The following is a 12,510-nucleotide window of genomic DNA, read 5'->3' on the forward strand; positions in this document are numbered from 1 at the left end:
ACTGCCATCCTATCAGGGCTTCAAGCATAGATCTATTTTGCTCTGACGCCTACAAGCAATTCAAGCACTTTCTAAGCTTCCTAAGACATTTGGCTATTCCCTTTTGTCAGTCCCTGCACCAAGAGCTCCTTTCAGCTCCGTGCATTGGCATTTTGTGGCATGGCCAGCAATTTCTTGACGTTGGCAGACCAAATTCTGTCTGGCTGTCCGTCTACCTATCTGTCTTCCCTTGGTTAACAGGAGGGAGGGTGCTGAAGCTGTATTTCATATCGATGAGAAATTCGATACCGCATCTGTGGAGTGGGAAGCTGCATAGAGGTACAATAAAGACAAGGCGTGTTTGGTGAAGTGAGGTTAAGGACCAGTTTAAATTATTCCAATAGAAATGGTGTTGTGGTTGTTGTGTAGTCTGCAGTCTCGCTCACTCCTGTCTGGCCTTGAATCTAATTCTGCAGCTCTCCTACTGTCTCGATAAAGACGAAAATATATTTTTTAAAAAAAGGTGCACAGACTAGCAACAAAAAAACAGAATACTGAACAAAAATCCTTCCAGTTCCTTTGACTTTTTACTTTGAACTATTCTGGGTGCAGGATGGAGGCGGGGTCGCCCTGTGGGACAATCTGATTGAGACAAAGATCTTTTCACATAATGTCAGATCCCTGTGGAAGGAGGACGAGGAAAACAAGTGCAGCAGATCCATCTGAATTAAACAACTGTGCTAGGCAAGATGTACCAGACCATCCACTCAATCCATTTGGATTGATTCTGCCTAGGACTGGTGAGTTGTCTATCAGCTATATGTTGTATTTCTATGCCCCCCAGCCTTGTTTAATTTGACAAACCCTGGAGTGTGGCGTTTCTCTGCGGCCGTTTTAGCTGATGTGTTCATTTCTACAGAAGGGGTGTGTGTGGCAATGATGAAAGAGAAGAGAATAAAAAAAACGACTCTGAAGGCTACCAAAATGTTACAGAACCCCAGCATATCATTACAGAGCATGTTCGTCCTAACCAGCCATTTTTGCCTTCGCAGAAACATCAAATCAGCCTGACCACATACACGGTAAAAGAGTAGACAATTAAGTTTCGTCCCGAGCCAGTCGGTTGCTGTTTGGCTGCTTTAAAGCTGCGGGGCAGCAGGTCTGTCATTATGTGAGCAGGGCTTTGGGTGTGTCTGCCAGGCAGGCAGCCAGCCAGAGCCTGGAAACCAGGCCACAGCAGCAGAAACATCTGTCCTCCCCCAGTGCAGTGTGTGGTTGCAGAGCCCCCTACAGTACATGACAGGTACTACTACTACAACCAGAAATCTGCTCAGTTACAAACCACAATCCTCCCATCCACACTAACTGTGCTTATTTTCATTTAAACCTGGCCATAGCCTAACATCATGGAGTTTTCAATATATTGAAGTTTAGAATCAGAAGAATTCAGAATAGAATTTTCTCAATAATCCCTTTGCAAATTCAGCATACCAAAACAGCTTACTCTTCACTGTACATTATTATATGGCAATCAGGTTAGATAGGACAAGAAAGTAGTCTAATGAACTAAGGATCAGATGCAGATACTGTATGTAGCAAATCATATTGTAATAACCAAATAGCAGATAATGTTATGTTGGTTATTACATTACTATTGATGTTTTTATTACATCTTTTACATTATGCACAGTTAGGCTATAGCAACAGTTATTACATTACACTGTGTCACTGAATGCAGAGTAGCATCCATGAGCTCGAGCCTTTATATCATGCCTAGCAGTCACCCATGTGGTAGAAAGTCTCCCATTGATTCATAATTGAATGGTCGGGTTCATGCATTGTACAGTGCACAGTTAAGTGGTTCAGTCTCTTTGCCACTGCCCCCAATGTCAGTTCAGTTGTGTTCAGTTCTGTTCAGTGCTTCTTTGAATACCTCAGATCTTGGTCTTCTTTCAAACAGGTTTTAATGGTGCAAGTGAAAGTGAATACATTCCTACAGGTCTTAGTTCATTTAAAAAAAAAAATCCTAAAAAATACTCTACATGAAAACTCCAAACGGCATAATGGTCTATACACATATGTAGGAAGAATATCCCTCTTACTACTAAGATATATAGAAATGTAAGGAAATCAGTCATAGCTATATTAATTTATCATTTTGTGAGCTTTTTTTTAATGCATATTCATGATCTTTCTTTATTGTTTGTTTGTTTGTTTTTTAAAGAACCTTTTGGGGTTAAACATTTAAAAAGATATAAAGTAGTTTTGGGATGTCAAATCTTTGACCCTCAATATCTCAGAACTGAACTTCACCCAGATCAAACCTTATAATTCCAAGATCACAATTTAATTTATGAGAGGTAAATGTTTTCAAATTGTGGAGGCCTATCTTTTATTCTGTATCTTTTTCCCGCTAGTTGGAGAGTGTTGCTCAAGTCTGTAAGCCACGATGTGTGTGTGTGTGTGTGTGTCATTACTTCCTGGAAGAAGTAATTTGATACACTACTTACTTACACTACTTTTCCATTACATCTCAAAAATTGGTGACTGCATCCTCTCATATCTGCAATAATTAAGGAGAACTCAGTTATCTCTCCTGTGTGCTTGGGTGTGAATGATCAGAATAACAAAATAGCACTGATGTCCAATGTTCTTGTCATCCTTTTCCGTGATAAAATCAACTTTGAGGCAATACTTCCACCTGGACAAGATAAACAACTGACGTCAGCTGAAAGGATGATGACTAATTCTGATGAAAACCAGTCGGGTGATGTTGGTGATGGGATATACTGTATGTTTTACATAATTGACCTTAAATCTGATATTTAGATGGGGTTGACAACTAAAGTATTGTATAAAACTAGATAGAAACTAGATAGAAAGACACAACTCAAGATACATAAATACATACAAGTCTACAACTCTTTCTTTAAACTTTGAACAGCTATCCCCCTCTTTACTTTATTAATCCTGTGTGGATGGGACCAGGCAACTAGCAGGAATCCTCACTGGAAATGGATGGGAGCCTTGTGTCCAAAAAAAACAAAAAAAAACAAAAACCCCCAAAAAACAAACAAACATCCTGCACATGAACCACCAGTCTCCAGTCTTTCGTCTTACTGTAATGACCAGGCCTTACAGCTCCCTCTGGTGGTAAACTGGGTAAACTGGGTCTTTTCCTCTGACTTCTTTTATTGTATTTTGCATTGAGTTGATTTACATACTGATTATCTTGCAGTATGCTCTGCAGGCATTATACAGCCTGCCTTATTTGATTAGTAAATATTATTTCATTGACTCTGATGTCTACTAAGCCATGCAACACTACTAGTTACAGTAATACTACTATTATCAATCGGTTAAATTAATTTACCACTGCACACTATAAGTGAGCAGCAACAATACAGATAGTACAGCTTATCACAGCATGGCACATAATACCCAGCTATCCATATATCTCAAGTCTTAAGGCACATTATTGAGGACGTCTTAGTCAGCTGAAGTCTTAAGACATCTTAAGACATGGTGATAGTAAGTTTCTGCCTTACCACCAATATTATCCTCCTTCTCAGATGAGCCAGCCCAGGCTCTCAGTGTATCACCCAGTTCTCCTGCCAGTCCCGGCTCACTTGGACTGAATCGTCCGCCCACGGTGGCCGACCTGTGGCCCGGAACAGATCCTCTGGCAGGCTTTACATGTTGATTCTCTCAGCTCATGACACATTGTGCTTTGTTGTCTTCTTAGTATGGGGGAACTCAAAATAGCTCTTACATGCCGTAGACATAAACTTGACACAAACACACTAGCCGCAGGTTAGGATTGTTAGGTGAAACTCTTGTTCCAAGAGAAAAGAACAAAATGTTGGAACTTTATGTTGGATTTGTGAAGACAGTACAGAAAATTGTTGTTTTGTGTGCATGTGTGTGTGTGGACTTCGTGGACCATCATTTGCCCAGAGTTTTGGAATCATCTACTTTAGCAGAGTGCGTGTTTAATATATGATAATAGACACATTACACATTGTCTTTTGACAAAGTTTTTTATTGTTTAACACATCAACACATTTAGAGACTGAAAAATACAAATTTTGGTCCATGTGAAATTATGCAGGTATGCAAGGTATGGCAAAAACATTTCAGTCAATCAATCAATCAATCAATCAATCAATCCATCAAGCAAGCAAGCAATCAGTCAGTCAATCAATCGCACTGGAGAGCTGGTTTCAATGCTAGCTCTTGTGGTAACAATGGAGCTAGTTAGTTTCTTCGTTTTTTTTACCAGCTGTGTTGAATTCATATTGTCAGCATTAACAGTCATTATCTTTAGTATTTGTAATATACTAACTTTCTACTTCATATCTTTAGTAGCAGTTCTTTAACAGTCAAATTGTTTTTGTTGTTTGTTCTTGTTCTTTTGTTAGCGGCATCTGCTAGCTAACATTAGCATAACGTTAGCGTTAGCATTAGCATTTGCTGATAACGTAAGAACTTACATTACTGACTGGTTATCTCTTTAACCATTTGTAGTGTCTACCAATAATGTAATAACACTCCGAAATCTGTTTAGATTTATTTTCCACATCAAATAAGAAGTGGGAATATACAGTAGGCCTAATATTTATATTTTTTATTTATATTTTGAGTAAACCTGATCAGTAATCAGTCAACATAATAACCAGTCAATACCATAATAGATTATTGGCAAAAATGCTATTACATTATCTAACAGGTGGTATTACATTCAGTGTTACTATATTATTGCCATTTGTTATGTTACAAGCCTCTACAAACAACATGAAGTAGCTGACTGCTAACATTAGTTAACATGGATCAACACCATAGATGTTCCTTCAACCCAGTTGCTGTAGCCTTTGAATTGATTTTTTTCACCTCTGCTCTTCTCTTGACAATAACAAAGGATAATTTTGATGTACATTTAATTTTTATTTGTCAAAAAAACAGTTGAGCTTGCTTCTGATTCCATGTGCTTCACGTCTTCTGGGTATGACGTAAATCAAATATGGCCGACATGAACAAAGCAAACTGCAAAAGCTTCAGATCAGAACTCGGCCTGGTAAGCCAGTAAATATCCATCGTTGTACATGTAGATCTGCCTGTTGGTGGGGTTATAGCTCAGACTGGCCACTCCGGTAGCCACCTTCTCCAGCGGCAGCGCCAGCGAGTTGTCCTCCCTGCCTGTGGCCGTGTCGAAGGCGTAGAAAACCTCCTCGCGGTATTCGTTCACGTAGCGTGTGGCATACAGCACGCCGCACACCATGAAGGCGTTGCTCACTGCCTTCTTGAACAGCCTCGTCTCCCAGGTCTGCGTGACGTTGAACGCCTCGCTGTCCCAGGCCAGCCGGCTCACGACAAGGTTACCGTGATTTCCGAGGGTGGCGTAGATGGCCCACAGCCCCGTCTCGTCCGCCTCCAGGTCCACATCGCTATAGGCACGGCAGTCGTAGTAACAGTACGGGAACTTGTTGTTGAAGCCCACGCCGGTGCCTGGCAGGGTCACCCGTGTCACGGACTTGTCGGTCAGGTTGTAGCGGCAGACGTCGGCGGAGCGGTAGCAGTGATAGTACAGCGCCTCACCGTACAGGACAGCACTAGGACCCTCAATGGCGTTGGTGTGAGTATGGGATGAAGCAAAAATAAAGTCCCGGTGGTTGGTAGAGGTCATGAAGTCTTCGTAGTTCAAGTAGAGACGCACGGTGGTGCCCCAGGCGTGGCTGTTGACCAGAGGTTGAACCCAGTAGCTGTCCCGCTCGCTCTGGCTGTCCTGCTGGGCCTGTTTGCCCCAGGAACCAGAGATGTAGCTCTTACCATAGGGGCTGATCTTAGTCACTACAGGGTTGCTGATGTTGGTCATCAGGCCCTTGTAGCATTGGTTCTGCTTGCCTGGGAGGTAGTGGGAGAGATGGGAAGGGTCTGAAGGTCAGGAGGGATACAGCACAGCCAAGAGTCTCACTGCCTATCTATCTGTCTTCCTGTCGCTCACAAAGTATCGCTCAGTGATGCAGTACAAGCCATTAGACTTGTATATATGGAGGGAATTCTGGTTCAAAATTCAGAAATTACGTAAGAGGCATTGTGAATAGAAAAAAATGGAAATGAATTAAAAGAATGAAAAGAATGAATGAAAAGATGTCCTCTAAGCATAGACAGTGTACTTGGACAGCAGGCAGGATACATCCATTTGTATTTCTATTAATCCCATTCAGGGCCGGTTTTAGCCTGCTATATTAGGGTGGGCTGGTAGAAATAATAGGTGGGCAACTTGGGCGGTAGGTAGCCCAGAGGTTAGAGAAGCAGACTAGTAGTCCAAAGGTTGCTGGTTCGAATCCCTGGCCAGATGGCACAAAAATCTGGCAAAATGACAGCTGGCAACCGGAGGGTTGTCAGAGTCAAGATCAGATGCAAGCTCCTGCCATTGTACCCTCAGGCCTCTCCAGTTTATGGCTGTGTGTTTGTGTATGGGGTGTTTGGATGGGTTAAATACAGAAGATTAATTTCCCCATGGGGATTAATAAAGTTTTATTCTATTCTAATTTATAAAGAACAATTTGAAGCAGGGAAATTGGGAGATAGTGAAGCAGCATTTCTAAGTTTGCTGCTACCCTATGATTTGTCAGTGGAGGGCAGATTGACTTACCCTAAAATAAAAAAAATTCCTTCATCCAGATTTTAACATAATCAACTCCATAACATTTCTTTTCATTGGATGAGCTTAGTTCTCAAATAAAATTAAAACCTAATCCAGTGAGACTTCTCACCATAGACCAATATTTACAAAACTAGAAGGCAGTCTTATTCAAACTCAAACTGAAAAGTGACAAAGAAAACAATTAAATCAACTAACTCAAGCCTATACTCAAACTTCAATGTAACTATATCAGTAGATTAACACTTACATTGTTTTTGTTTGTCTTACATTGTTAAAGTCACATTGAAATTGTTAACTTAATTACTTATATCACTTATATATATATATATTTATTTCATTTATTTATTTCATTATCTATTTTATTCTATTAACTAATATTGTTATTCACATTATTTTTTGTTAATTTCATTCCTTAACATTGTCTTTCATAATCGTAATTGTGCTTTGGCAACACCTGTCAAATGTCATGCCAATAAAGCCTATTGAATTGAATTGAATTGAGAGAGAGAGAGAGATAGAGCGGTGGTCGAGCGAGCTAGAGAGTGAATGAAGAGAGGGAGCGGTGGTAGCGAGAAAGCCGGTGAATCAGAGAAATAAAACGTATTACTTTCTGATTGTTTCACAGCGGTTAATTCTGAAGCACAAATAAACACGCCCACACCCCCGCACACCTCCGCACAGCCCTGTGGGAAGTGCCACAACACCTCATTTGGTGTGAATACGGCCACACTGTGCAGCGGACGGGTCTGCTTCAGAGCTCTGTGTGTTTGTGCCTGAACACGACGAGAAGGGGGGGTGGGCAGTGGGCGACTTTGGAGGCGGGCTGTAGGTTGCCCACCCAATCAGAAGTTAGAAACGGTACTGGTATTTTCTGTGCTATTTTTCCATTGGCTGATGTGACGACCCTCCCACCCTACCGGCTGCTGCTCTGTGTCTTGTCTGTCCTGTAGGAGCCTGGTAGGCGGGATCGTGAGCGCTGGTTGAGTGCACCTGGGCCCGGTGAACTCCTTGGGCTTTAAAAGCCTTCAGACCATTCAGTGTCTCTCTCCCTCCTCACTTAATGCACACCTTTTGTTCTGTTCTTTTGGTTTGATGTAGTTTGTGTTGTCTAGTTATTTTCCCTTAGTTTTAGTTAATAAATCGTTGTTTTAACGTTTACTTTGGCGTATGTCTCCCCTCATTGTTACTTCCTTGAGCCGGGTTGTAACACTGAACAAAAAATATTTTTTTTCTTAACTTTTGATTGGGTGGGCAAGACGCATGTTTGGGTGAGCTGAGCCCACCCCTGCCCATAGCTACGGCTGGCCTTGATCCCATTTCATATATTGCTGAATTTTGAACCAGAATTCCCTCTATATATATCTCTTTCTCTCTCTCTCTGTGTTTCTCTGTCTCAGTTCAATTCAACAGTGTTGTATTAGCACAAAATACATAAGTACGTATTGCCAAAGCAAAAACAAGACATGTAAACAGATTCAGTTAGCAACCACGATATTAACAACAATAAATGGCTCAATAATATAACATTGACGGATCAATTAATCAATGAACAAATTTGTCAAAAGCCATACAATGTGTATCTTCCATAGTGTATCATTCCATGTTTCCTGTCTGAGATTGTGACAGGTTAATGCATATTTTGCTCCAAGTATGGCACACTCTTTTTTTTTTCTCCTCTAATATATTATTATATAATGTTTCATTTGAGGAAAGGTTTTCAAAATGACAACATATTAGTAGTTTCTCTTACTTCTCCATAGTTGTTACAATGCAAGAGGAAATGCTCTCTCTCTCTCTCTCTCTCTCTCTCTCTCTCTCTCTCTCTCTCTCTCCCAAACACACACACACACAGTGACAGTGACAGTGCACTTACTTATGAAGTGTTTGGGGATTGACCTACAGGACTCTGCACTGTTCTTCAGCTGTCGCAGGTTTTCTTTGACGGTCTTCATGTTAATGGTATCTGACATATGCATCCTCTGTACATCTCTACGCAGTTTACCCATCTGATACACATGAACACACACACACACACACACACACACACACACACACATACACACACAGACATGTTCATACATAATTAAGTACTGTAGAAACTTTAAAATCTTTAAAATCATTCTGGTCAGATGTTATTAGTTTACTTCATATTATCTTATTCTTTCTCATTTGTTAATCAATTGCATTGCATTAGATTGTATGTATCCCAATATCTCACTTAAATTTTCACTTATTTCATACTGCATGCATTTCATTTTCTGCTAGATTTTCGTATCATACATATTTTTATTACTTTTTTTATCTTTGTTTCAGTATGTTCTACTGCTGTTATTTGCACACCCTCCTAATGCTGTTCGTTAGTCTTTCATTTCTACTTAATATGTTTTTGACATGCTGGAATTGTGGCCTTATGTTCACGTATTATGTTTGCATAATGAGCACTCCCCATTTGATATATTGTGGTATTGTTATTTATATTCTATTTTTCTCTGCTGTATCCTATTACTATTTGCTACTGCAACAACCCAGTTTCCCCACAGGAATCACTGAAGTTTCATCTCATAATATGGGTTCAAACATTGCTCTCTACACCTCTACATTTCGATGTCTTTCCTACATGCTGTACCTCCTTGGTGAGTTTCTGTGTCTGGGCGTTGTTTTTCGCAGTGTGGATGGAGCTGATGTCCGTCTCCAGCTGTCCCAGCTCCTGGCCCAGCAGCCGGAGAGACAAGGCAGAGTACAGGCCCTTATCGTTCAGATACTGGTAAGGCTGTAGCCGGGCCGTCAGCTTCTCAACCTGAGCCTGGATATCAGGGAGATGCTGGTTGGACAACTCCACCTACAGGGGAGGAGAAACAGAAACTTTATGGTTATTTGCAATACCGGTGCCAATAACCATGATATAACACCGCCTTGACTATGTTTTTTTTTTGCACAACTTATACAACATTTACAACATTTTAAAATAGTATCAAGTAAACAAAGATGCAAGCTTTGGGTTTTCAATGGACTTGTATCAGACAGATGTAATTTGTCTCCATCTCCATCTGATGATTTAGTATTTTCAATATTTTTTGGATTGATGTATGTGTATCACACTCAAATTGCACTTGACCAGGCCAAACTCAACTGAGGAGATTTTGACTAGTGTTTGGTCGATATGGATTTTTGAAGGCAAATATTAATATTTTTGGGACTGAAGCCATACGTATTACTTTGGATGTGAATAACATAATATATGAGGTGCAGACTGCACCTCATATACTTCAATTTAAAGGGTGTTTTCATCCATATCAGATGAACAGGTAAGAATTGCACAGTAACAATATGTTTTTTTTAGGAGTTTTCTTTTAGGAATTGAAGCAGTCGATAGATGAGATCTTGTAGCGATATTCAGTATCTTTACATTTTCAATGCAAAAAATTGCAAGTATTCAGTGTTTCCCAATAATGTTATTCTTGTCAGGGTGGAAAATAGCATAGTGAATAATGATAATAATAATAATGATAATCACCATCATCATCATGGATATTTCTGTGGAATCTGATCAAAATCTCTCATTAGAATCAATTCAGATTAAGGCCTTCCCATAGACAACCAGAGTATTGATCAATTCTACAATAAATATGTAATCAATCACACTGCATCATATCCATCATATCAGAGGTGGACCACACTGACTGAACCAGATCTGATTTCTAATAAAACACCAACACTGTCCTGATATATCAGTCTAACTCTAGTTCTTACTCGTGTCTGTAGGTTGTTCACGGAGTCTTCGCAGCTCTGCACCTGCTGCAGAACAGCATCGTACTTTACGACAGGGAACGACCACATGCTGGAGTTTACCGCACACACACACGACCCGCCTTTCTCCTGGCCCGAGACACGCTGAGCCTGGCTGTCATCCTGCAGGGACACACACACACACACACACACACACACACACACACACAAACACACACACATATTCACAGACGAATATTCATGTACTATACAGCAGATGAAGAATGTAAAAGAGAGAGCATGGAGTGAGTATGGTCTAAAGAAACTGTAACTCACTTTGGAATAGAGTATTAGCCTAACGTCATAAGGTACTGCATCATCTACTTTTATTATTATTATTATTATTCTGAATAAAACCCATGGTAGAATATCAAATGTAACTCACTGTGGATGACAGCAGCAGCAGTAGGAACAGCAGCATGGTCAGAGTTGGAGTAATAAATGTTGAACTGACAGAGAGGAAAGCTGTTAATACTCAAATCACCTCCCTTCCTCTCTCTTTCTCTCTAATAAACTCAGAAAGTCATGTGGATGCGAAACTGGATTTTTCCAGTTTCTCATCCACATGACTTTCGGAGTAGAATAGAATATAGAATAGAAATAAAAATAGAATGGGACATTTTGCAGTAGTTGTGGTCTGTGCAGGGCATTCCCATATTTCCCCCTCCTTAGGCAATGGTCATTTCCCCTTAGTTTGCAATATCCTCTTTCCAAAATTCATTGCATGAATGAATAAATCATGGTTGTGTAGAAGTGGCATGTAAAATACATTTCAGGAAATACTGGTATACTGTCTCAGGTATACTGTCTGTGTCCTGCAAAACCTTTATTTTTATTATTTTTATTTATTCCTTATTTTATATTCTATTTGCGTGCTTACACTATTTTCTTTTTCCCTGCTGATTCCTATTCTGCTGCTGCGACTAACTAATTTCCTGTTTCCTGTCTACTGAAAAGATTTCATGACAAGTCCAAGTCCAAGTCAAACCACTGAAAAATTTCTGTCAAGGAGTTGCAGAAGATCAATTGTCAAACAGTTGTTCTCAGTTCCTGAGAAGTTGACGTTTCGGAGATGGCTGCCTTTGGCAAGACACTCCTGATTGATGCTAAAACCATTGAGCTGTAACCCTTTTGCCTATACCTATCTATGCCTAACCCTATCCAAGTCTAAGTTGTCTCAAGACTTAAAAATCCTTCTTACACCAAAAGTTCTGAGAATCAATGGTAAAACATATGAATAGGAGAACATACCTGTCAACATTGGGCTTTGAAGATAAGGGAGATTTTCCGGGACCCCCACCCGACCATAATTTTTACATTATGAAAGGGATTTCCTCTCTCGGTTCCAGAGAGCTACCAACTAGCATGCTGGTTGACATCATTTTTCCCATCGTGACCAATACTAAACTCCACCCTAAACCTTGCAAAACGCATGGTTGTTTCCCAACATACTTCTGGTCAGGAATGGATAAATAGTCTAAATATCTATATAGATATACATGAATACAGCAAGACTTAGTGTCACTACTTATACAGTATATAAATTAGTACTACATACGGCTTGTTGCTAGCAGACCATCACTGTGAGGAGACCACAACATTGAGCATTTAGCATCATGATAAAGGGCTATATTTGAAAAGGCGATATAATCTATATCAATACAGATGAAATCAAAATCTTTGCATCTTCTCACATTCCCAAATACAGTGGAAAAGGGTTCCTTTATGAGTTTGGCATTTAACACAGGTGTCTGGGATGTCTGGATTAAATTTATTTATCTTTACAGGGGTAATGTACGTTCTCATTATCCAGTTGTATTGAATCAGTTTAAGTCTAGAATTTATTGAAAGGCTTTGGGCCTTAGTGCATATCTGGCTCCATTCACAATCCAGAACATCCTCATGCAAATCTTCACTCCATGATGCTCTTTAGAGTCAGATGATTCTTTAGAGTAAGATGAGAATGTATCGTAGAGTAGAGAGATCTAGCCTCTACTATGTTGGTGCTGGGTCGCAAACTGTTCTAGTACTGTTAAAGGGGGACAGTTTAATGAATGGTTTTGCTTTGAACTAATGTA

The 12,510-nt window shown here is 40.1% G+C and overlaps 1 protein-coding gene across 1 annotated transcript; it reads right to left on the reverse strand.

The window, feature by feature from the left end:
• Positions 1-4,981: 4,981 nt before the first annotated feature.
• LOC139908126 (olfactomedin-like) lies at positions 4,982-10,865 on the reverse strand. Its single transcript, XM_071894709.2, has 5 exons — positions 10,818-10,865; positions 10,397-10,555; positions 9,273-9,485; positions 8,520-8,652; positions 4,982-5,880 (listed from the first exon to the last, which is right to left on the reverse strand). Exons 1-5 carry the CDS (start codon positions 10,851-10,853, stop codon positions 5,039-5,041), a joined length of 1,383 nt encoding a protein of 460 aa, XP_071750810.2. The 5' UTR covers positions 10,854-10,865; the 3' UTR covers positions 4,982-5,038.
• Positions 10,866-12,510: the final 1,645 nt, after the last annotated feature.

Source organism: Centroberyx gerrardi, chromosome 4 (assembly GCF_048128805.1).
Source record: "Centroberyx gerrardi isolate f3 chromosome 4, fCenGer3.hap1.cur.20231027, whole genome shotgun sequence".
NCBI classification, from domain to species: Eukaryota; Metazoa; Chordata; class Actinopteri; order Beryciformes; family Berycidae; genus Centroberyx; species Centroberyx gerrardi.